Raw genomic sequence first — 23,644 nt, forward strand, 5'->3', positions numbered from 1 at the left:
ATAATATTTTTACTTGATTCACTTTAAATAATTAATGGTTGGTAGTCATTTTGCTTTTAATCAATTAAGTTTTAATTTATTTTTTAAAATTTTAGGATTTTAAATTTATTTAGCCAACAATCTTAATCATTATTTTTATGTAAATAAATTTAATAAAATTATATAAACTTCTAGTAATTAATTATACATATACTTTTAAAAAAATTAAATATAATAAATTTATCTCACTCATGCCAACATAATCACACATATATTTTAATTTTATTATAATTTATTCTCTTTTTACTTTTTCAACTCCTCTATTAGCCATTTGAAATCTCCAAAATTGATACATAAAGGGAAAGGAAAGAAAGAACTTAAAATAAATGGAGGATTTTTTTTTCGTTTAGCTTTTTGCTTTTTTGTATGGACAATCGAAGGTGGAGAATAAATGATGATTGTTCGAATAATGTAAAATTGTTGTTCGTTACCTAAAAAGGTTGATATAATAGAATATTATGATAATAAATTTTAATTTTGTGTTTAATAAATTTATGATAAGTTAAAATATTTTAAAATTAATCCGTATATTAAATATAAACTCGAAAACTTTTGGTTTTCTTTCTAGTAAAGTAAACTAAATAAAATATATGTATAAATTTTTAAGACTAAATTTAATAAAATATATATTAATAAAGTTTACCCTTAATTTTTTAAATTCCTAAATTTTATAGAAATTATCAATTTTTAATTTTAATAAATACTTTTAAATAGCATTTTATTCGAGAGGTTTGAATTCACACTTTAGAGGTAATAGGCCCTCCTTAGAGATGGAATTAGGTCTGTTTTGCATTCATGCGCAGCACATCCTTTACTCTCGAACATTCTCATAGTGTAACATTAAAATAAATGACTCCAATTTTTTCTCAAAAGGGCATAACACTTCCTAGTTGCATTACAAATACAAATAATAATGGAACTTAGAATATTTTTGGGACCTTCAAATTTGGAGAATGAACCTGACAAATTGTGGAATGGAATAAACTTGACAAACTGAAAGGCGTTGGTATTTTCAATGTGAACAAAATTTAGGATTTTTTTTTTTAAAAAAAAATCAACAAAAGTTGAATGTTGTTTATGAATCAATTGATGTATTGATAAAACAATCAAATCAAAGTAATAGAAATGCCTAAATGCAATTATGAAAATCTTAACCTAATTGGAGATTCAAGCAACTAGAAAGATGGGAAGAGAAATGAAATGGGTGAATGGAATTATGTGATTTCTCATCGGAGGAATGAACTTAAAAATCCTTGTGGTAAACGAAAACTGAAGTTAGAGAATAAGTTCTGTACCCTTAAAAGCATAACAAGTCATCAAACGCTATTCCCCCAAATTGCTTTAACAGCACACTTAAAAATGACGCCTTTTCTTTTGTACTAAACTCAAATGCTCCTTTTGTTTTAAACCAAATCAATTTCAATAATGTGAAAAACAGAGCAGTTGATAACACAAACAAGAGCGAGAAACGAATGCTCCCAGAACCATATAACTCAATTTTTTTTAGAGAAGTTCAGTGCACTCAACACTGAACACACTACTACCAATGGAAATTCCTCTACACAGAATTTCAGTTCGATTAGTACCAAGTTACACTATATCAGATGGAACAAGCTTTCCAACTGATTCAGTGAAGTTATCCAACGATTCTAAATTCGTATGTTATTTAAGGACTAAGAACACTTGATACCATATCATACCTTAACGTACGCGTCTAAACATCAGCAACTCGTGTCCACAAAATAACTTAGGATCAAACGGTTTGGCAATATCCGCCCTTTTGTACACAGGTTCCATTGGATCCATCAAAACTAGGACTACAAAAACAAGATGTAGGATGGTGAATTCAACGAGGACCAATGTCCAGAGATGGAGAGAGAGAATAATGAAAAGCAACAAACATTCGCATCACCCACCCACTTCTGAGAAACACCCCGAGGACATATCAATACCGTCATCACAAAGCCACGCCAACACTTGCAGAGTTAGAGTTAGAGTTAGGAGCGCCTTGGGCTGAACCATGACTGTTGTAAGATTGGCCACCGCCCCTCCCACCTCTTCCTCGACCATTGTAGTAGTTCCTCTGATAATAGTTTCCTGACTGGTCATAATATCGGCTGCGTCCATTCTGGTAGGATCCTCCTCCCCTTCCGTCGCCTCGACCTCCACGACCATTAGAATATCCTCTTCGGCCACCAACTCCACGGCCACCTCTTTGGTTCATATAGCCCCTTCGAGGAACATACTGCTGATCTTTTGCATCTCCGTCCGCATGTTTCTGCTCAAATTCTTCTTCTGGTCTCACTTCTTGCTGTGTGACGAGTTCAGAAGAATTTCCAGTTTCTTGCACATCCTGCAAAGCAGAAGTCTCCATATTCAAATAAAGACACCCAAAAAGTACAATAAAACAAGGGGTCGGCTATATAGAGAATGAAGTACTACAGAAAGATTAACAAAATTGGGGCATACCCTGGGCAGTTCGTCAACAGAACCAGGTTGACCATCACTGATATCATCTCCTTGCAAGTCTCCCACGTCAATATCCTACAAATTAAGGAGTTATACAATATTATTTTCAAATTTTGTAACAGTAACAGAAATAATCAAAAAAATTGCAGTAAGGTAAAAAAAAACTTCAATAATCATTTCAAACAACTGAACCCTAGGTTTGAGGTACTTCATCAATTGCTCATTGCTATAAAGCAGCAAACTCAACCACTAATAAATCAAATTACTCCATTACTTAAGCAACTTAAGAATTCAGATGAGAAAAGTTGGCAGGAAAGAATGAAAATCCTGAGGAGAGACATTGTGACAATCTTTTTCCCAAGGCTATTGACAAAATAAAGATGCACTTTTGAATCGGTAGCTTTCTGACAATTTTCTTTCCAAGGCCATCGACAACAAAAAAAACATACTCTTCAATCCGTAGTAGATATAAGCTTCAAAGATACATAAAATGATTGTCCGCTAAAAGATTAAATGGTCGTTGACATCTTTGAAAAGAAAACGGAAACCAAACAGTGCACCCAAGCAATTAGACCTTCGGTGGCCAAATTCCCTAAATTTCTTCTACAAAGCTAAGCATGTAATTTTCTATGATCAAACAAGGGATAAAATAACTCAAATCCCAGAGGAAATAGAGAAGGCTAAACTTCGGTCTCTCTTCTTTCCTATCCAGAAAGAACATTAACCCCCACCCAATGATTTAATGCTGAAGGCATCCTACATGGATTGCGATTAACAAACGGAAACAAAACGTCGAGATGCTAACGTACTATTTCCTTGGGAAAAGTTTCAATAGCATTTATGAAGATGGTTGAACACTCAGCACAATGCAACAAGCTAAGACAGTTGAGTGGGCTAACACAAACAACAAAAAAAGACAGAAGAAAAAAAGATTCCTCAGAACACTTAGTGTATAAGATTTAGGCATCTGATGTCTATATATTTTCATTGATTTGGTAAGAAATTATAATACAAAATCAACATTCCCCTATACTTGAAACATTTTTTAATGAGAAACGTTGATTATTATTTATTTTTTTTTTTTTCATTTCATTGATAGAATCCTGAGATGAAACACGTTGTTATTGCAAAATCTCAAAAGAAGGCAAGCTAGTTACTATATTTAGAGCTTATAAAAATGCAATATATGAAGCACCAACCACAAAAGTAACTTTTCTTATATCCAAAAAAATTAAACAAAAGTCAACAAAAGGGCTGGCTTTTATACCAGCTCCTAACAACCTTCAACGGTCAAAAGAATAGGAAAAACAAGTTACTAAATTACAAATGACAACGAATTGCCAACCAACTAATGGATAACCTAACCTCCTAAAACCTACTTATACAATAATACAACATCAAATCCTTCCACTATTATCCTTTTTTCTTCTTAATGATCCAGTTAATCATCTCAAAACATAGACTCAAGCTACAGCTAACTGCATTCAGCCATAGAATTTCTTACTTTTCTTTGAACTTATGGCCACTGAATAATTGTATAATGTGTCAGCCAAACACCCAATAAATTTGAAATTGTGAACATCCTGTGTAGCATATGTTTATTTTCACCCTGATGTATGAATGTTTTTTCAATTTAGTTTTCAATTAAAACTTTTACATTAGTGCATGCAAAAATCAGTTGATGTAAAGTTTACATGGTATGATATTTGGTAAGTTTAAGCAAACTTAAAGTAAGAATTAGGCCACTTAAGGGAGGAAAGTTTCTATTTTTTTCTCCAAATGTCTAAGTTTGCATAATCATTCTTCTCTTAGTCTTAGGTTGCCTAGTTCTTCCTTAAAATTTCTAACAACTCACTAGATATCATATACAGTAAATTTATTATCAACCAAATTTTAACATCCACCAAAGAGAAGGGTAATGATTGAAAAACATTAAAACATAAGTGACCAAATTTATTAGTTTTTTTTTAATGTGAAAAAAGAACTAATAAATTTTGTCTGCATAATCAATCTTCTCTTAGTCTTAGGTTGCCTAATTCTTCCTTTAAATTTCTAACAACTCGCTAAATATGATATCATGTAAATTTATTAACAACCAAATTATCCACCAAAGAGAAGGGAAATGATTGAAAAACATTAAAACATAAGTGAATTTATTAGTTCCTTTAAATAAAAAAAGCAACAAGAACCCAAACATTAGGGACTAAGACATATATTTAACATTTATTTTAATAAGAAACAATTTGAAATTTTGAAGGATGGGCAGAATACCATAAGCCAAGCTAAAATACAAAGGAGCTGTAAAAGGCTCTTCCAATTGCCTAAAATAGTACTTAAGCTACAAAGTTTTAAAATTGAAGCAAACGAGAGTTTAAGCCAAAAAGGAGCCACAAATGGTAATAAATCTATAACCCAACTAAATAATTTATTCTTGTTGTTGAAGATTCTATTGTACCTCTTTAACGACAAATCTCTTGAACCGAAGGGTCCAAATTCTGCAAAAATCATGTGTTAGCCTATTGTTGTCTTTAGGGAAGGCCATGTGCCAATTGAAGGTGGAGTATAAAGTTAAAGAAACCACCAGTAAATGAGCAAGCAAGGGCCGACTTTGAGTTTCTGATCTTTCTTGCAAAGACTGAACCGCCCTAAGGAAAAAGCACAAAGACAGGGAGCTGTGGCTGACTAAATCTTTAAGGAGGAAGCCTACAGCCAAGCTGCCACGGGGATCTGAATGCTGAGTCCAATGATCAAATGTGGTTGTTTGGCCAGAAATCAAAAAGAAAGCAAGATAGGAAGGCGAATTCAACAAATTCATCTTCCTTAAAGTTTCTTCTTATGCCTAGATTTCTAAGAGTTGATTAGTGGACTACAAATATCTAGGATAAAGAGGCTCTAAAATTGAATATTGAGAAGAATTAAGTAAGATCTCAAAAGGCAAGCATTGGCCTCGCTCAAGCACAAATTTTCCCAAGCATAGGTAGAAGACCTTTAGATCACTACTGATTAAGCTTTACAATGAATGATTTAACTTCAAAATTAATGAGGCCTCTGTGCTTGGAAGACACCTTCAAGGGCCTTGTGATGAGAAAGAAGTGAAAGTTTGAGAATGAACAAAAATGAGAAGTGGCTAATTAGGTCTCAATAGCAATTCTGCATAAAGCTTTCTCCTCTAGTAGTTTCTTCAAACTCATAGACATGGCTCAAATCCCTACCCCTTCAAAGGTTTTCCAACACGTGCATAGCTTAGTCATTAAGGCATTTAACTCATTTCCATGAGGTCAAAAGTTCAAATTCTTACCCTCCACTTGAAGTAAATCCGAGCAATTTCTTATTTTTAAATTACCAAATACCTCCTCCCATGGTTGATGGTGGTTCTGTTTTCTTCAGCTGATGGGTAACAAATCGGCAAGACTTCTTCTAAGCAGGCTTTGGACAAGACAAGGTCAAATAGCCCATGTCTAAACAAGAAGGGAAGGAAGTACAACATAAGGGGGAAAACACGTACAATTCCTCCAAAGTCTTTGTTATGTCAACCTCAGTAAGACAGTTATTTGTTTTTCGAGGCAGGAAGAAACAGTCAAGAAGTTAGGTTGATCACTAATGGTTGTCCTTTGTGTCAAAGAAAGCCTTTACTTCTTACTCAAGCTTGTAAAATTTTCCCACCTTTTGAGAAAGGATACCATGAAAATCAGCTAATTTGCCAAAATGGTATAAACTATAAAGCATTGAAAAAGGGACATATTTAGAAAATGCTGGAAGAGTGCAAGGAGGAAGATTAGGAGACTTCAACTAGGAAGAAGGGAAGCTCCCACAATAATAACCAATGTATGTAAAGGTTTCCAAGCTCCACAAATCAACAGAAAGGTTTCTCATCTTGATCAAACTCCTACAGGAAAAGGCCATTCTCTCTTTTTTAAAAGAATTTTCATTCCTATTCTAACTGCAATTCTAAAAGAGAGTTTGATGAAAGGCATTAAGTTAATGAAAAGCACTGCACGACGGATGAAACAAATTGCATAGAAGAATTACTTGACATTCATTTAAAAGAGATCATGTGACAGATGAATAATATCATATGGTAAGAGAATCCAATAATACCGTATGTTGAAACTTTTCATCTGATTCTTCTTCATGGACAGCCACCGGAACCTGGAAATTGGAATAGTTTCCTGCAGCAACAGCAGCTACCTCAACAGGACCTTTTATCTCAGGTGTGGTAGTGAAGTAATCTGACGCCATGATCTTGTGCAGCCTCTCCCTCAAGTTTGCATCTACAAAGTTGTATTACAAGTCAACAGAACATCCAAAAGGAAAGAACGAAATTAAACGAACAAAACTAGCGATAAATAAATCGAGTAGAAATAAGGAAAAAAAACAATACAAGTAACGTCCGTGTTGGACTCAATAGGCTGATCAGCCTTGGTGAGCCAGAGTTTAGCGTGCTCGATGCAACGCTCCAATGCATTCTTATGCGGCAAATTCGAATCTACGGGACGAGAGACCAATAGGCCGCTCATCGTCGATATCAAATCCAAATCCCTCTCGGCAAGAAGATCGGTAGCATCGTCGGTGACATAATCGTAGGTGATGCAGCAACTTCTTTCGTGCGTTCTCGTAAGCATCGTAGAAGTAAAATCGCTTTGAGATTTGACGTCAAACAAAGAGCCAAAATAAAGGAGGTTTAGAAGGTCCTCGACCACAGCGTGTTCGGACTGGTCTTTCTCGCCACTCGGCTTGTCATCCGTAACCTCCAAAGGCGAATCATCGGTTACAACGGGCTGAGAGGAGAAACTCGCCTGCTGGCGTTGAACAGCCAAGTTAATTTCCTCAGAGACAGCCGACGATAGCGGTTGACGAAGCTTTTCAAGCTCATCGATGAGAGCGGTGACAGAAGGCTTAGAGCGAAGGACGTCCTCTTGCTCCTTGTTAATAGGCTTTCCCTGAGAAATGGCCTCTTCCATCTGAAGGATGCGATTGTGCTTCTTGCGAAGGGCGCGGAGACGCTTGTTGATGAGGCTGAGGACTGGTCCATCGGAGACATCAGAGGGAGCTGCAGCCGCCATTGTTTAGTCCGGCGAAGGCGGTGGTAAAGAGGGCAATCGTCGGAGCACCACCAAGAATCAGTGGTGATGGGAGGGACAGTAGACCGAGGGTTTTGAAAGGTTTCTGTTAGCGGAAAGAGAATGCGATTGGGGAAAGAGGAGGAGGCGGGAGGGATGGAGACTCAATTTAAGAGAGATATGAGAGAGAGAGGGTTAAGGCCTATCGCTGGGCTCTCTCTTCGATCCACTACAATTGGGCCAAACTTTTTTTTTTGTTTTTTTCTTCCTTTATTATTATTATTATTATTATTATTATTGTTATTATTATTAAGTAAACCGACCTCTTCTATATAAAATAATAATAATAATAATAATAATAACAACTTACCTATTATCATTTTAATTTTCAATTTTTTTTTTTAATTTTAATTTATATAATATCATCAAAATTTTAAATCTCAATGTCAATAAAATGTCGAGATCTTTTTTAATATCTTTTTTATGGATAATTTTTTAATATAAAATTTGATCCCTAATTCCAACATTGCGTGAAATGTCGGTTGAAATAATTATGATTTTGCTTGACCATCTTGAAAAAAAATGTGTTAATTACTGTTAAACTACGAAAATTAGGAGTCCGATAAAGAACCACTGAAAAAACCATATATTTAATTACTAATATCTTTGTTAACAACCCATTCTATACTCGACACTTGATGGCTCCTACATCCATGCCATACGACTAAGACTAAAGTCGGAGTAGGGTAAGTTGATATCTTTTTCCAACTCAAATTGTTTCAACCACTAAACACACATGCCACATTTACAATGAGAAGGTAACCGAAAATTGTAACCGAGCTGAAGCCTAGCTTTGGTACTACTTTGGTACTCAGCTATAGTTTGACAGAAATGTGTCGAGCAAACACGACAATTTTCTATTTTAGAGGCATTGTTCGAATTGGGGCATTAAAGTATGTCAAATTTCCCCCAACAACCAACATATTTGATATCAACGCCATCCATGCGGCCTTGTCCACATGAACTTAAACCAAATCTAATGGGCTTTGTATCACAAGGTCCAGACGGTGGGGCTCATTCAATATTCTTCGTGGCCTATTATCGATTCCTTTTCTGAGAAAGCTAAGCTCCCACTCAGTTCATTGCTTATCAGCCTGCAGCTTTCTCGTACCGACAATGACTACCACATAACACCATCAAGAACAAGTTGAATAAGCAAATATAGCAGTGATTGTCAACTTTCCAACGTGTGTGGGCAAATCAGACTTTCCAAGGCGGACAGTTGATACTGTGTACAATTATGGCCACCAATGTTTTCGCATAGGTAGCAATGGTGAAGGAGATCGAGAGGAAGGCGTTGGCCAATTGTTCTCCTCATTAGCATGATCGAAGGTGCGTGGTCCGTGAAAAAAAATGTTATTCAAATTCTTACAAAACATTGTAATTCAGGGCCCATTAAAAATAATTCATCTTCGTTTAGTGGATGATAATTTAGAATTATAGTATTTCATTTATTTACTTAAATTGATTATAAGTTTTTATTTTGAGGTTATATAAAGTCATGACTTGGAAATGTAGTAAAAAAAACAAACGTTTCTTTGCAATTTTAAATAGTTTAGGCTACATTTTTAGAATCATTCAAATTTGACATGATCGATTTTTCTTCTTGTGGACTAATTTGAATCTCAAACAAGTCTTTTTAACTGAGATATTCAATCAACAACATAATCCGAAGTGCTCTTAATATATTTTGAATCTTACTTCCGTCACAGTGATTCCTTATCAACTACTTTATATTTGTATAATATTATGAAATTGAGGATAAACTCTAATCACTTTATTTTTAATTTTTCAAAATATTTTAAATGGGCAAAGAATTTACTTATATATTCATAATGGTCAAACGTGACACTAAACTTGGACTCCAATAATAATTTTGTATAATAATAAGTGGGGTAACGAATTAATTATTAAGTACGAAATTCAGACATCCAGCTTTTTGTCGGAGGCTATTACAAGTTCCAAATCCTGTTGAGAGTCGGATATTTTACCCTTGTAATGGTAATTCTTGGCGCAGTAAATAAAAAAGAAAAAGTTAAAAAAGGCGGTTGCTGCAACAACGTAGTAAAAGTAATCCAGTCTGCCTTTGTTGAGGTCATTGGCCAACCAATCGGGTTTCCCATGAGCGCCGCCGCTGCCGGTGGTTCGATGCACAATCAAGACCATGGCAGTGTTGACATAGCTCGACAAGGCAATGGAGCAGGAGGAGAAAGCGTTGCCCATAGTCCTCATGTGCTCTGGAAATTCCTTATTGAAAAACTCGATCTGCCCAATTATATTGAACGCCTCACAAAGCCCCATCAAGAAGAATTGCGGGGTCAGCCAAAACACCGACATTATTGAACCGCCGTTGGGTCCATTCGCCCGGTTTCTTCTCTCATTCTCCACTATTCCGGCGACGATCATGGACAGAACGGCGAAGATTATCCCGACGGCCATTCGTTGGAGCTCTGTTATGCCGTTTGGGTGGTGGGTGAATTTTCTGAAGGCGGGGACGAGGAATTGGTCGTAGAGGGGAATGAAAAACGTGATTGTGAGGAAGGATATGACGATGATTGAAGCGGGTGGCATTTGGAAGTTGGGTCCCATGTGACGGTCCATTTGCAGAGCCTGGGAGATTGAGAAAGTGGCTTGCTGAATAATTGGAGTTAGGCTCAGGATTCCGGTGACCCAGATGGGTCCTACTCTCACCAAGCATTTCAATTCTTCCACTTGCTGTATGCTGCTTAGATTCCACTTGTTTATCCTTGTTCCATCTGGGTTTAGCTCCTTCTCCACAACTATGGCTGCCTTGTTCAGAAAACTGCAAAATTTTCAAACCCACAAGACTTCATTAACAAATTTTCAAATAAACTGAACACCGAGGATGGTTGGGAGGGAGTTATATGTTACTAATTTAAGGAATGTTCATGAGTTTATGAATAAGGAATACATCTTTGAGGCCTTTTGCTAATCCCAAAACAAAACCATTGGAGATTATGGTCAAACTGGACAATATTATACAAATGTTGAACAAAGAAGTTGGGACCCTCAAAAGTGTAGTAAAAAATGACTCGAATGTCAAAGAAAGGGTGTACGACCCTCGAATGTGTAGTCAAAAGTGACTTAAATATCGAACAAAGGGTGTACGACCTTCGAAGGTGTAGTCAAAAGTGACTCAAATGTGAAATAAAGGATGTACGACCCTCCCTCGAATGTGTAGTCAAAAGTGACTCAAATATGGAACAAATTGTGTACTGACCCTTGAAGGTGTAGTCAAAAGTGACGCAAATGTTGAATAAAGAAAGGGTGTATGGCCCTCGAAAATGTAGTCAAAAGTGACTCAAATGTCTAACAAAAAGTGTACTTTGTTCGAAGACTACCGTGAAACGAGTTGGGCTTCAATGAAGGAGAGAGAGGGTTCTATAGGTCTCAAGGGAGGCTTTATAGTATAGTTTGTTCGAGCGTAGGATTACTGGGAGGGAATATATCTTTATTCAAAACAAAGTATGAAAGTCTTTCATTTATAGGGAGAGACCTGAATTGGTTGGTGAGAGGCAGCTTGGAGAGGACAACAGAGCCAGGTTCCAAAGGAGGGTCATAGAAAGCCGTCCGGTCATCTAAAGAAGGAAGCTCAAGGTGGCGCTTCTTGTAGGCAGCAACAGCGACTTGAGCTAACCCAGTAAAGATGCTACCTTCAGGCTTAATGAACACATAAACATGAGTCCCCATGAAGAACAGAACGATGGAACAAAACATAAGCACTGTGGGTATGCCATACCCCAAAACCCAGCTAACAGAGTCTTGAATATACACAACGATGGTCAAAGTAAACACCAAAACCACCGAGAAAGTGGCATAGTACCAATTATAAAAACTAGCTATTCCCTTCCTTCCTTTATCGGTGGTGGGGTCAAATTGGTCCACCCCGAACGGAATACTACACGGCCTGATCCCAGCGCTACCAATTGACACCAAACATAGACTCATCACTAAGAATCCCAATTGGGACGCCGTCGGCCCTTCACAATTGGCTCCGCTGCACGTCGGCGGATGTAGCTGCGGCAGCCACGCCGTCAAAGTCATGGAAGTCATCCCCTGCTCAATGATTACGAATTGATAGATGAAAGAAATAATAAAATATCCCCAACCGAATCTTCAAAAAGATAAACTCCAAAATTTATTATTACGAAAAATTGAGAAGGATTACGAGGAAAGAAAAGAAGGAAGCAATGGCGATAGTCCAGTAGCGGCCGGCATAAGCGTCGGAGAGAAAGGCGCCGAGAAGGGGCAGGAAATTGGTGACGCCGGTCCATATACCCATTAAGCTGGTGGCAGAGACCTGATCCATGTGATACACTTTTCTGAGATACACCATAAAGTTAGCCAGAAGCCCCATGGAAGCCAGCCTTTCAAAGGTTTCATTGCCTGCAAGTACACCAAAATATCAGACAATTAGCCCAACAAAACAAAACCCATTTGAGTATAAGAAAGACAGAGACTCCGACCGAGGATGTAAGGCATGCTCTTCCATCCTCCGGGCTCTCTTTTAGATTTACGAAGCTTGGGATTAGCTTTGATTTGGTGGTGAGCGTCCATTGTGTCGCTCTGGTTTGGGCTGTTTTTAATAATGGGGTGTGGCTAAATTTATAGAGGAATATAATGATGGCGCTGCAGTCGGCAGTATAGTACATACGTTTTAAATCAACATATGAACAAATGCTATAAAAGTAAATTATTAGAATTATGAAAGTGAAATGTATGAGAAATAAAGTTTTAATATGTCTAGGGAAAATAAAATGGGTAATGATAGAAAAAAAATGTGGCGTAGGTTTGAGCTAGGAGAAGCCAACCAAGTATGCAACAAGAACAAGCCACCTTGCCATATCACATGAACCATCTATCAAAAATATATATATATCGTTCCATAGGATTATCCTCAAAATTCATGAATGTTATAAAAATTTCGAAAAATGTTTAATAAAAATGTCCATATAATTTGAGAATTCTACCCAATAAAATTATTAATCCAAATCATGAATAAAAAATTGTGTTAGGTATGTGAGTTGACATTTTTTTTAAGTCAATTCAACAAGTCAAAAAATATGGTTACAAGACTACCTACTTTTTAGATTATTAGATTATTACTGACATTAATAATATTTGATTTTGTGATTTGTGAATATTTATATTTAAGTTTTTAATGTAACATAAGTATGATTTTTTAAATAATTCAAAATTAAAAAAAAAAAACAACCTTATCATCTAACCCAACTCGAAAATAGAGGGTTAGGTTGGTTGAGTTGTGAACTTATCCGTGTTACTCGAATTACTAACCTAACTCAATCTAAAATTTCAGGTCGGTCAAAAAAATACTTTTCAACCCGATGTATACTCTTTAATATTTATGAAATTAAATAAGTAAATTTTAAATTAATCAAATTTGAACCTAACAATAAATAAATAAATAAAAATATATATATATATATATATATAGTGCTAAGTTTAGTTTATGGGATAAATTATCAATTAACATCCTAAAATAAAAATATCTAAAATTTACCAAAAGTTATTAACGCTGATTCACCCTTCGTTATTTCTTTATTATTTAACTCTTTTTTCTTTACTTTTGAAATAAATTAATAAAATTAATTGAGAATTAAAATTTGTAATTTACGTATATTTCCATAACTATTAATACATATATAAAATATTCAATAAATATTTTAATGTATTATTTCAACGTATAAAATATAAGATTCAAATTTTTAATCGACGATTAAGGGTAGAAGGTAGATTAATTAATTTAACAAATAATTAACAAATCCTCCAATTTTTATTAAATAATAAAAGAAAAATCATTAAAAAGGATCTCCATTAATATTTTTTTAATCAACCAAACATCACACCGACATCAATTGGGTGTGTCTACCTAATTCAAGAAATTTTCTAGATCATGGATCCCAAATTTTCCATAATCCTAATGCTACATGAGCCCATGCCACTCATAAATTAACAAACATATAATCCATAATTATTAAAAAAAAATGGGAGTTATCTATAAACACGCATATATTCTACATATATAAACTCGTATTATAAACCGTTTAAATTTTAAATCGAGGTCAAACTATAGAATAATTTATTTAGAACCTAAATTGCTCTAGACTATAGTCTACAATCAGCGTCATGATTTCAATCAAACGACTGTCAACATTACACAAATTTAGCTTGAAGACAACCATTCTTTAGCTTCCCTCGCATCTCATTTCCAATTAATTAACATACGTGAACAACAAAACTAAAAAAAAAAAGTTGTCGCACTAGCAGCCTAGTATATTATGATAAAATTAGATAAAAAATTTAATTAGGATAACCGTCAGTATAGACTCTTCGTTTGCTGATTTAATTCAAAAAATAATAATTTTTATGTGCACATCAAACTATCAAATCTAACTCTTAAATAATACAATTAACGTGTCGTATCAATATTGTAGAAAATAATATTAAAATTTTTAAAGATTGGAACTTAATTTTTTAAAGTAAAATTTGGAGAAAAAGAGAAATTTAAGCTAATAATGTTATTATTTTTTTTTTTTTTAAGTTGTGCAAAAGTAAAAAAGATGTGGATGTGACTGCATTAAGTTATTCACGTGGTGGGATGATTCCAAATAAATAAATAAATAAATGTATAAATTTAATTTGTAAAAATAAAAAATAAAAAAATAATTGAAGAGCGGAAATTTGGGTTTTTCAAAATGAACGAATAGGAACCTACGAGAAAAGGTGATGCGAGCAGTGGCAGTGGAGGTGTCAGCTGTTACCAGTATGACAACATTCCACGTGTCCTTCATACATAGGTTCGCCCATTCCACCGCCCCACTATTCACAAAACTTTCCAAATCCTACGTGTCAGAGATTTTATTCCATAAATTTCAACCATAAATTCAATTCCTTGTCGTTTTTTTTTTAATTCCATTTCAATTTGTTTGGCTTCATAAGTTATAAATATCCAAACCTATATTTTCTTCTCATTTTTTTCTTACCTATTTTAAACATTAACTTTAATTTGAGTCTCGAACAAAACATCATACAAATTATGGAATTAGAACATTACACGGTATTAATAATATTTAATTATAAACCTATGATCATTCACTTATTATTTAAATGGTTAAATTTATTAATAATATAATGATAAATTTGGTTGTGTAAATGATTGGGAGTGAAATGTGAAAGCAAAAGTGTTGTTGTCTTGAAGCTAAAAAGTCTTGTTGGGTTTTCACATGTGAAAAGAGTCGTGTACGTTACTTTCATTTGGGCATTTGGGCATTATGCTACCATATATAATAATAATAATAATAATAATTTTGTTTTAATTCCATTATTATTATCCTAATTATTATAATAAAATTGGTATATGAGTATCAACCAATTGGATTAAAGGTAATTTTATTTAAATTTTTGTATATATTTTATAAATTGTGGATTTGGTTTTGTCCGTTTTGTCCATTTCATTATAAATAAATAAGCAAAGGAAGAAAAAGGTAGAGCACTTCCAAAAGTAGAGCAATTATATATATATATATTAAAACTTTTTAAAAAGGAAATCAAGAATTAAATATTTATATACTTTTTTAATGGATTTATGTATATTTCACCATCTGCCTAGAGCGATTAGATTTATAATATTTTAAAACAAATAAATTATTATATTTTTATTGTTTTTAGGTGTGGACTTTGCATAGAAACCTATTGCAACAATATTTGATATCAACTTTATATAAATGAATGTGACAAATCAGTAGGCCACGTGTAATATTGTTAGGTATAAAATAAAGTTAATAAAAATACATATAATAATTTATTTGTCTAAATTTGTAATATTTTAATTTTTTATATAACGAGTCTCTTATTAATTTCATTATTTTAATCTTTATCCTACTAAATTTCTAAACTTTTTTTAACTACTACGCCATTTAATTGTTAAATATTACGATTAATATGTTTCGTGTATTAAATTAATATATTATAAATATATAAAAACAATAATTGAGTAAAAGCTGGAAAGAATAAGACCCCAAAAAAGGGGGCGTGGAAATGCCAGTTGGCTAATTTTGACTTAAAAGCGTTGAAAATTGCTGACTGGATGCTTACCGGCAAGTGGACTTTGTTCCACGGTTGACTTCTGTGTACAACAACGAGTAATAGGGCCCAGATTTGTTAGTCTGAAATGTACTGGACTTTCTCTTACTCTAAGCCCATTAATATACTCTTGTTTATGTGGGCCCGGCCCACTTACCCTTAGAAGCCCGAAAGTTACAAGTCAACTTTTGGATTGGGCCCAGTCCACTTGCTTTCTTTCACTTTCAAATGAACCCCTCCGACAAAAGACAGAATAATAACGAAAATAAAATCAAAACTATAAAATATTGGAAATTACTTTATTTAAGAAAAAAACAAAAACAAAGAGAAAAGAATTCTAATAATGATTTGATAATTAGAAATCTTGATTTAAATATCCAACAATTTTGCATTCAGTCACCAAGGTTCTTGATTCTTCTCCGGTTCTTGCCGATTTAGAAAGAAATGGAGCTGCTAATTAGCTCACCTGCCGGAGATTGTCCGTTCAACGCCAGGTTAGCTCATTGCTGCACATAGTTAATGCGTCTTGCTTTGACGAAATGCCTGAACCATGCTCTACTTCGGACTTTTCACCAGCGCATTACCCGCTTCTTGTTTGTTCCCCAACGAGTTTGGATGTTTGAGCCCATGCGTATTTCCCTCCGTTGTTTTGGTTCGTAACTCGAGATGCGGCGGGAATCCGCTTCATATGGCTGCGACCGAAACACGGTGCGCGTTTTTGTCTTCGAAGGGTATGATTAACGGTTGTTCAGGGTTCGTGAGGAGGTGTAAAGATTTGGATAGAGAAGGGGATTTCGAATTGGAGGCGGAGATATTGGAGTTTATGGAAAGTTCAAGAAATCCAGATGCGTTTCCGAGCAAGAAAGACCTGATTGAGGCTGGGAGGGAGGATTTAGTGGATGCGATTGTCAAGAAAGGTGGTTGGCTTTGTCTTGGATGGGATTTCGACGATCGGGAATTTGCGTTGGCCACTGATTGGGATAGTTTTGGTGAATCCAACTGTTCAAAGTGGGATGATAGACAAAGATTTGCGACGGCTGTTTCTCGCATTGCTTCTGCATCTACATCATCTTCATTCACCGGTAGATCACTGTGAGGATTCCATTATCACATCTTAGTATTAATCGAGTTTTCCTTGTTGTTTCTAGTTTGTCTACTATCAACAATATTTGTAAGGGTGATGAATCTACATGGCTTCATTTTCACAGAGAAACTGTTGTTAAGCATGAGTCTGGGATTGAGGGTATGCTGAGTCGATTGGAAAAAGAAAGAAGTGTGACCTTCGGGGCTCGTAAAAATGATTTGCATCCTGAAACAACAGGAAACGAGGTAATGTTGCTACAGTGATTCAATGATTTATTTTCCCAATCTGGGTAAGATTGTTGTCCATAATTAGAATTTGGTGCAGGATATCTTCCTCACTGACTTGTCATAATTGGCTATTGTGCTATGATTTCTTTTTCATTGAACTTTGAAATAGTATATATGCATAATTCTCTCGTAAGAATTGGAAGACCCTGAAACTTAACTTGTGATGCTTCTTCCATGGTAGAAGACAGTTGCTGACCTACAAGGAAGCACTACCAGCACTCCACTTAGTGCCAAACGTTGGAGTGATTTGGAGGGTTATCTTTGTCGGAGTTCTTCTCCTGTACAAGTTAACGGTCTTGGAGGCTCGGTCAGTCCCGAGGTGCCGATAACTTGGAACACACTGAAGACAGATCTTCAAGATGGAGGTTTCGAAGGTTTTTCATTTATTCATGGGTTGCTTTGTGATATAAGTGTACACATCGACTCACTTTTCTTTTGTATGTACAGCTTCTGAAATTGCTTTGAGGGGAGGAAGGAGTGGGAAAGTACTGGATGTTTTGAGATATGAAACACCAGGATATAGACAGGATTCGACCAATTCAAACTCTGGCAAGAAAGAAATGAATCACAATCAAATGCGACTTCACCTTCAGAACTTGGAGTTGGAGCTCTCCAACGTACTTGGCTCAGTGAGATCTAATGCATTTGCGTCTGAGAAGGTTCATTCTACAATCTACATGCTTTCATTTCCTATTTTGGAACTAGAGACAGATCTGAATAAAGTATAAGAGCTAACTATTCTAATCGTATTGATAAAAAGGATGAATGTTCTGATGATTATTTCTTTCACGATCATTAGGGCCAAAGTAAATGTTCTGATGATTTGCTAGAGCTTTCGGATGCTTTTGAGTTTCAAGAAAATAGGATCCTAAATGCCAAGGACGAGCTACGGTCTATACGAGCAAAGTTGGCCGTGGTAGAAGGAAAGATGGCACTGACAATTATGTATGGAAAACTTGTGGTTTGCACATTGATTTGTTTTAACCATGGAAGTATCAATAACTTTCAAGTGTTTTCAGTGATGCACAAAAAGTGATAGAGGAGAAACAAAAGAATATCAAGTGTGCCCGCAGAGCTTTGCAAATGCTCCGTACTGCTTGTGTGGTCTGGCCTAATTCTGCATCAGAGGTTCTCTTAGTAGGATCATTTGATGGTTGGTCAAACCAGGTAAAAAATCATTCCTATTTGATTAATTTGCTTGATTTTGACGGTTGAAATAATAACCTAGGGAGGGAGAGCATTAAAACTAAATTTGAAATCTACTAGGGATTATTTCCTCTGTTATGCCTCTAGAATGTACTGCTTGCCTATTGATTGAAATGTGATTGACCCTTCGTGGTAGTTCAGAAGTTAGGCTTCTCGACAAGAACATCCATTTTTTCCCTTACAAATGACCAGGACTTTCTATTTTGATAACTTCCACTACTTCGGCTTTGCTTTGTTGGTATGAGATCCTGCCAACGAGAACGAAACATTTCTTATAAGGGTGTGGAAGCCTCTCCCTATTAGACCTATTCTAAAACCGTGAGGTTGACTGCGATACGTAATGGGCAAAAACGGACAATATCTACTAACGGTGGGCTTGGACTCTTATGGTTAGTGAATGTCTTGCTTGCAATGGATTTACATTATATGACCTTGGGTCACAGTTGACAGTTCGTTTGTCAGATAACTGTTGCTCAGGCTGATGATGTTTTGAGGTGTGAATTACATGATCATGTAGTTTTCTAGTGGTTGATCTTTACATAACTACGCTGAATGCTCGGTTCCTATAGTAGTGGACGTGTTGTTACGGATGCCTATTTGCAAATCTCATAAACTGAAGCACAACTGCACAGTTTTGTGCAGTTTTATTAATTCATCTCATATAGTCTTACTCGCTTGTTCTCATTCTGCAGAGGAAGATGGAAAGGTCAAGTGTGGGCGTTTTCTCATTGTTCCTAAAGCTGTATCCTGGAAAATACGAGGTTGGTTATTCCTTGGAATTCCTGTTCTCATAGTTTATGGTTTTGAAAAAAACATCCTACCGTTTTTCTTGATATGCAGATTAAATTCATTGTTGATGGCCAATGGAAGATCGACCCTTTACGCCCAATTGTTATTAGCAGTGGATACGAGAATAATCTACTGATTATCACATAGCAGTTTACACCAGGCTTGCCCGTAGAGTCGGGTGCCATAACATTCCCCTTTCGTAGCACATATTAGTACGAATTATACATGCATTTGTCTTAACTTCTAGTCTAGGCTTCCTCCTTCTCCAAGTTAACATTTCTCGCTGATGTAAAAATATAGATAAACATAACAATTATTTCCGGAGACTCAATCAGCTCAATAAGAATCATTGAAGATTCATTTTTCACGATTCTTGTCACGGTCTCTTGTTTTTTTTCATATGTTATGTATCAAAGGAGTAATTCTATTTCACAAATTTTGTCTTTTGAAATAGAACTCATCAAAACATGGAGCAAGAACAAGAACAGCCAAGAGAGCTCACAAAAACCCAAGAAAAAGTTATTACAAAACCCTCAAGAAGAAGCCAAAAACAGTTCCTGCTGAGCCCATGGACGTTCAAGAACAGAATTTAACCATAAATTATACGGTAAATATAATAATCATACATTTGAATACTCCATAAAAGTTCTGCTCAACCACAAACATCTTCCAATCCGTTAGAAGATGCATTCTTCTTAGAGGAGGTTCTGTGCTCTTGCAGAAGCTCATATAGTAAGGAAAGCCGAAGCATAATTAAAAGCAAGCACCCAGCATCTCGATGAACTCAGAACAGTTGGAAAAAAAGAACGCACTGATTATGCAACAAAGCTTTGTTGAGAAGCTCGAGTTTCTTTGTATTAATGGAAGATTTACATTTAACACACATGAATTTAGGACCATAAATAAGCTTGAACTAGTAAGAATTAAGGGGGAATTGGGAGAAATCTAGCATAAACAGTTATGCACTCGAACACTCAATCTATACTACACCATAATATACCCAAAAAAGAGCAAACAAACAGACAAACTATCAAATAATGAAGTGATCTATAACCTTAGAGAATATCATCGTAAGCAACAACTTCCCTGCCCCTGAAAGGCTCATCGGACCTTGATGAGCTGTTGCTTTTTCTGGGGTTGACAACGGTTGAAGCAAGCTTATTGCCTCTTCCATGTCTACTCAGTGGCACTTCTGCCCGCAAGAGCTTCGATGACATTTCCTTGTTCTTGTTAACACCAACGTTAATCCCTTGCCGCCATTGCACTTGAGGATCATTCGCCCATAATACCTGAACCTGTGGAAATGTCCTCAATTTCACCATTCACAATGAAAACTAGTAGAGCAGCAAATCCAATTGAGTCTCAAGCCCTAGCCAGTTAAGAGTTTTGCACGCAAAATCAAGACCTAAATTCAGATGGACGTTGAGAAATTTGCGAAAGTAGATGAAGGAATAGTTCAAATTTTCAATATAGGAATGCGAGAAATGCAGCAAACAGTAAAAGATAAACAAAATCTGGTACATAAATCTCCACCCAACAAGAATGATCAGAAGAGAGCTTCCAATTTACTCTATATTTTCGCCGAGAGCCTTTTCTACTTCAGAAGGGCAGAAAAATAAAAGGGTACCTTTCTGGAATCAATGGTGAAGCCGAATGAGGGATCGAGGGCAGCGGCCATGGCAGCATCAGCGGAGTCTTTGGTACGATACATGATGTAGCCAACACAATCACGATCGATGCGGATGCGGGAGATGGATCCGTAGATCTCAAATCGGGACTTCAAGTCAAGCACCGAGCAGTGTGACGGAAGGTCAACGACGACTAGGGCAAGCGGCGGCGCAGGCTTCGGCAAGGGCTTGTCCACATCATCGTCCTCCGCAGGCAACGATGCCGGCGGCTGATGGCGCCGCCTCTTAGCGAAGGACGTAGAGTGGTGGGGGGAAGGGTAAGGTTTATCTCTCTTTCGACCCATCTCTTCTCGGGGAGCGGCGGCAGAATGGTTGATGTCAGGAAACTGGGCCTTAGCCCCAATTCCACTTTTCAAATTTAGCCCTACATTCCAACAAAGTGTTAGCAAATTTTTCACATATTACATGAAAAAACAATAAATTAACAAAATACTCGTAAACTCTTAAATTTTTTAATAATATCCTTAAATTTTATATATATATATATATATATATATATATATATATATATATATATATATATATATATCTTTACATCTTGAAAAAAAAAAAAAAAAACATATATATATTTTTATTAACCTAATAAAAAAAACATTTTTTTTTTTATCGTTGTACTCTCTCTAAATTATAAAAAATATCCTTAAATTTTATTTTTATTTTAATAGCCCCATTGTTCTTCCAAAATCTATCTTATATTTGACTTTCCATAAAGAGTTTCTTAATATAAATGGACGACATTGAATATAGAAAATAAATAAATAACTAAAGTCCCTCAACTTTAGCGACAAACATTTATAGCGATTATGTGACACTTATTCTTAGTACCGAGTGAGTCAGCCCACTCGAAAACATGGACAAAGAGATTGTGTGACACTCATCCTCTAGCCCGTTAAGAAGGTTTTTAGAAAATAAAAACGAACAGAGTTTGAAAGTAAGATTGAAACAATGTTATATACTTTAAGTGAGAAAGACAACACAATGACTTAAATAACATATAACTTCGACTAGGAAGAATTAACAAATAGTCGCATCCACCTATAGTAGATTTTGAGTCGTTTTAGGTATACCTGGCATATACATGATTATGCCGAAACATCATACACTTAAAAAATACAAAAAGAAACCATACATCATGAAATCGATAAAGGAAAGCAGTAAAATGATACAACACAAGGGTTTGACATGAAATGGGTATGCAGTTATAGACACCACGTCTTGGACAAGCATGACCGTGAGACGTCGTACCAAGCTCAATCTTTTACACTAAAATTTGTTCTCCAATTTCTCTCAAAGTCTCCACCCATTGATTTCACCATGTTTTGAGCCGAGGTGGGCTGTCTGAAATATCATGATTCCAGAGGGCTTTGCTTGGAGGGATTAGACATATGCAAATTAGAAGAGTATGTTGATGACGATGAACAACACAACTGCTAATGGAAAGGGTAGGAGAATGTTGGATGAAGAAACCAAATGTATGAACTCTCCATTGCTTGGCTCTTCAATGCCTGGATTGCTGGTTGTTTCATTTGATGCTTTCTTTGTTCTGCATCCCAATGCATCACTGGTTAGCATAAAACATAATTTACTCCGATTCTTTTAAAACTTTTAGACAAAAACGTCGATTTTCAATGACAATTTTTGAAACGTTTATAAACCCGGATGAATTAAGTCGGTCTAAGGGCATACCCATCGGCGTCGGGGCAGAACACAATCGTATAGTCGGAAGCTTTGCAGGTAAAAGTGCTAGTCCCATCGTCATAGGCATAACTGTATGCCTTTGGACATGCATGCTTGAAAATTGAGGAGTAAATGGAAGGGTGGCATGTCGTGGGGTTTGCAAATTGTCCACTGCAACAGTATTGGTCAAGCCCAAATGCCTCGCATGCGCTTTTGCATGCCACCACTCCCCCTGCTTGTCCCCCATCTCCCCCCACTACTTGCAGCTCTTTTGGGCAACCTGTATACACCAACCAAAATTTTAAGCTATCACGACTCTCGATAATGATATGCTCTCAATACAACTTACCTAAATTGAGATCGGAAGCACAGCCTGTGGCATTACAGGGTCCAAAGACACCGCGTGGCACGACGACGAGCGGCAAGTTATAGCCATCGACAATGCTGACATCGTAGAAGTCCTTGTCATCGCCAGTGCCAACAGTGATCTCAAAGAGCGAAGCGGGTGGAGTGGCACCATTGCCATCACATTCTAGCCTCCCCCCACAATCTCCTGTTTGACACTTCCCAATCCCGGATGCATCGAAGTTGCATCCGGTCCTTCCCCATATTCGTCCCGACCATCCCGGAGTCGATGGGATTCTAACACTTTGACCCGAGTTCAAAAGAAATCCTGTCGTGGGAAGTGGCGGTGTGCCAGCGCCAGAGAGCGTGCCTGGCCATATGGGATGCGGGCAATTGTTTGTGATGGTGAATACGCAGCCGTATGCGCCAGAGAAGGAGGAAAGGACACCAAGAAGAAGAAAAATGCTACCAGAATCCATTAATTATGTTGGCTATGGCTTTGGATTGCGAGCATTTGAATATGTTTGATGATTATTATAAAGAACCTCCCAAGGAGGATAAGGTTGTTGATTATTCTGAGCCGCAATGTGAGTTCTTCAGGTTTGGCATTTTGTATTGAATTAAAGTCCTTTCTCATAAGCAATTCCTTTCCTTTGCCAATTACACAAGACACCAACTACAACAAATACTTGAAATTCACAAGAAAAAAACATTAAAAAAAAAAAACATAAAAACCAGAATTTTTGTTGAGCAAATAGTTTCTGATCCATTATTTTATTGTTTTTTTTGGAATCTTTTTAAACCCTTTTCTATTAA

The 23,644-nt window shown here is 36.1% G+C and overlaps 5 protein-coding genes across 9 annotated transcripts; 1 reads left to right on the forward strand and 4 right to left on the reverse strand.

Annotated features, from left to right (window-relative positions):
* Positions 1–1,760: 1,760 nt before the first annotated feature.
* Positions 1,761–7,678, reverse strand: LOC111798762 (uncharacterized). Of its 2 annotated transcripts, XM_023682099.2 has the most exons (5): positions 6,890–7,678; positions 6,607–6,779; positions 2,509–2,583; positions 1,956–2,392; positions 1,761–1,856 (listed from the first exon to the last, which is right to left on the reverse strand). In XM_023682099.2, exons 1-4 carry the CDS (start codon positions 7,569–7,571, stop codon positions 1,997–1,999), a joined length of 1,326 nt encoding a protein of 441 aa, XP_023537867.2. In that variant the 5' UTR covers positions 7,572–7,678; the 3' UTR covers positions 1,761–1,856; positions 1,956–1,996. The 2 variants fall into 2 exon arrangements, with proteins under 2 accessions (XP_023537867.2, XP_023537859.2); XM_023682091.2 differs by having other exon boundaries at positions 1,761–2,392.
* A 1,841-nt stretch (positions 7,679–9,519) lies between these two features.
* Positions 9,520–12,314, reverse strand: LOC111798686 (protein NRT1/ PTR FAMILY 2.13). Its single transcript, XM_023681992.2, has 4 exons — positions 12,116–12,314; positions 11,818–12,035; positions 11,146–11,705; positions 9,520–10,431 (listed from the first exon to the last, which is right to left on the reverse strand). Exons 1-4 carry the CDS (start codon positions 12,204–12,206, stop codon positions 9,552–9,554), a joined length of 1,749 nt encoding a protein of 582 aa, XP_023537760.2. The 5' UTR covers positions 12,207–12,314; the 3' UTR covers positions 9,520–9,551.
* Positions 12,315–16,126: 3,812 nt separating this feature from the next.
* Positions 16,127–19,485, forward strand: LOC111798706 (protein PTST homolog 2, chloroplastic). 4 transcript variants are annotated; one of them, XR_015420349.1, is made up of 9 exons: positions 16,127–16,844; positions 16,961–17,081; positions 17,305–17,497; positions 17,571–17,782; positions 17,923–18,068; positions 18,143–18,290; positions 18,609–18,718; positions 19,022–19,090; positions 19,170–19,222. XR_015420349.1 is itself a non-coding variant. In XM_023682023.2 (8 exons), exons 1-8 carry the CDS (start codon positions 16,303–16,305, stop codon positions 19,263–19,265), a joined length of 1,524 nt encoding a protein of 507 aa, XP_023537791.2. In that variant the 5' UTR covers positions 16,128–16,302; the 3' UTR covers positions 19,266–19,485. The 4 variants fall into 4 exon arrangements, 3 of the variants coding, with proteins under 3 accessions (XP_023537791.2, XP_023537782.2, XP_023537800.2); XM_023682023.2 differs by lacking the exon at positions 18,609–18,718 and having other exon boundaries at positions 16,128–16,844; positions 17,308–17,497; positions 19,170–19,485; XM_023682014.2 differs by lacking the exon at positions 18,609–18,718 and having other exon boundaries at positions 16,129–16,844; positions 19,170–19,485.
* Positions 19,486–19,933: 448 nt separating this feature from the next.
* On the reverse strand, positions 19,934–21,183 carry LOC111798848 (homeobox leucine zipper protein). Its single transcript, XM_023682199.2, has 2 exons — positions 20,746–21,183; positions 19,934–20,413 (listed from the first exon to the last, which is right to left on the reverse strand). Exons 1-2 carry the CDS (start codon positions 21,088–21,090, stop codon positions 20,174–20,176), a joined length of 585 nt encoding a protein of 194 aa, XP_023537967.2. The 5' UTR covers positions 21,091–21,183; the 3' UTR covers positions 19,934–20,173.
* A 687-nt stretch (positions 21,184–21,870) lies between these two features.
* LOC111798829 (pathogenesis-related thaumatin-like protein 3.5) lies at positions 21,871–23,406 on the reverse strand. The gene is made up of 3 exons (XM_023682171.2): positions 22,833–23,406; positions 22,493–22,763; positions 21,871–22,349 (listed from the first exon to the last, which is right to left on the reverse strand). The coding sequence occupies exons 1-3, from the start codon at positions 23,305–23,307 to the stop codon at positions 22,199–22,201; spliced, it is 897 nt and encodes a 298-aa protein (XP_023537939.2). The 5' UTR covers positions 23,308–23,406; the 3' UTR covers positions 21,871–22,198.
* Positions 23,407–23,644: the final 238 nt, after the last annotated feature.

This window comes from Cucurbita pepo, chromosome 1 (genome assembly GCF_057944985.1).
Source record: "Cucurbita pepo subsp. pepo isolate OVF chromosome 1, ASM5794498v1, whole genome shotgun sequence".
Classification (NCBI taxonomy): Eukaryota; Viridiplantae; Streptophyta; class Magnoliopsida; order Cucurbitales; family Cucurbitaceae; genus Cucurbita; species Cucurbita pepo.

Excerpts from the sequence above, each read along its gene's own strand:
- LOC111798762 (XM_023682099.2), bottom strand. The coding sequence starts at position 7,571 with ATGGCGGCTGCAGCTCCCTCTGATGTCTCCGATGGACCAGTCCTCAGC. Across the intron at positions 6,780-6,889 it reads GTCCAACACGGACGTTACTT|ATGCAAACTTGAGGGAGAGG; the intron begins GTATTGTTTTTT and ends ACAACTTTGTAG. Across the intron at positions 2,584-6,606 it reads ATGAAAAGTTTCAACATACG|GATATTGACGTGGGAGACTT; the intron begins GTATTATTGGAT and ends CTTAATTTGTAG.
- LOC111798829 (XM_023682171.2), bottom strand. The coding sequence starts at position 23,307 with ATGGATTCTGGTAGCATTTTTCTTCTTCTTGGTGTCCTTTCCTCCTTC. Across the intron at positions 22,764-22,832 it reads TGCTTCCGATCTCAATTTAG|GTTGCCCAAAAGAGCTGCAA; the intron begins GTAAGTTGTATT and ends TGGTGTATACAG. Across the intron at positions 22,350-22,492 it reads TTCTGCCCCGACGCCGATGG|AACAAAGAAAGCATCAAATG; the intron begins GTATGCCCTTAG and ends ATTGGGATGCAG.
- LOC111798848 (XM_023682199.2), bottom strand. The coding sequence starts at position 21,090 with ATGGGTCGAAAGAGAGATAAACCTTACCCTTCCCCCCACCACTCTACG. Across the intron at positions 20,414-20,745 it reads TCACCATTGATTCCAGAAAG|GTTCAGGTATTATGGGCGAA; the intron begins GTACCCTTTTAT and ends ACATTTCCACAG.
- LOC111798686 (XM_023681992.2), bottom strand. The coding sequence starts at position 12,206 with ATGGACGCTCACCACCAAATCAAAGCTAATCCCAAGCTTCGTAAATCT. Across the intron at positions 12,036-12,115 it reads GAGCATGCCTTACATCCTCG|GCAATGAAACCTTTGAAAGG; the intron begins GTCGGAGTCTCT and ends GTGTACTTGCAG. Across the intron at positions 10,432-11,145 it reads CCTCTCACCAACCAATTCAG|TTTTCTGAACAAGGCAGCCA; the intron begins GTCTCTCCCTAT and ends AAAATTTTGCAG.
- LOC111798706 (XM_023682014.2), top strand. The coding sequence starts at position 16,303 with ATGCTCTACTTCGGACTTTTCACCAGCGCATTACCCGCTTCTTGTTTG. Across the intron at positions 17,783-17,922 it reads ATGCATTTGCGTCTGAGAAG|GGCCAAAGTAAATGTTCTGA; the intron begins GTTCATTCTACA and ends CACGATCATTAG. Across the intron at positions 18,069-18,142 it reads AAGATGGCACTGACAATTAT|TGATGCACAAAAAGTGATAG; the intron begins GTATGGAAAACT and ends AAGTGTTTTCAG.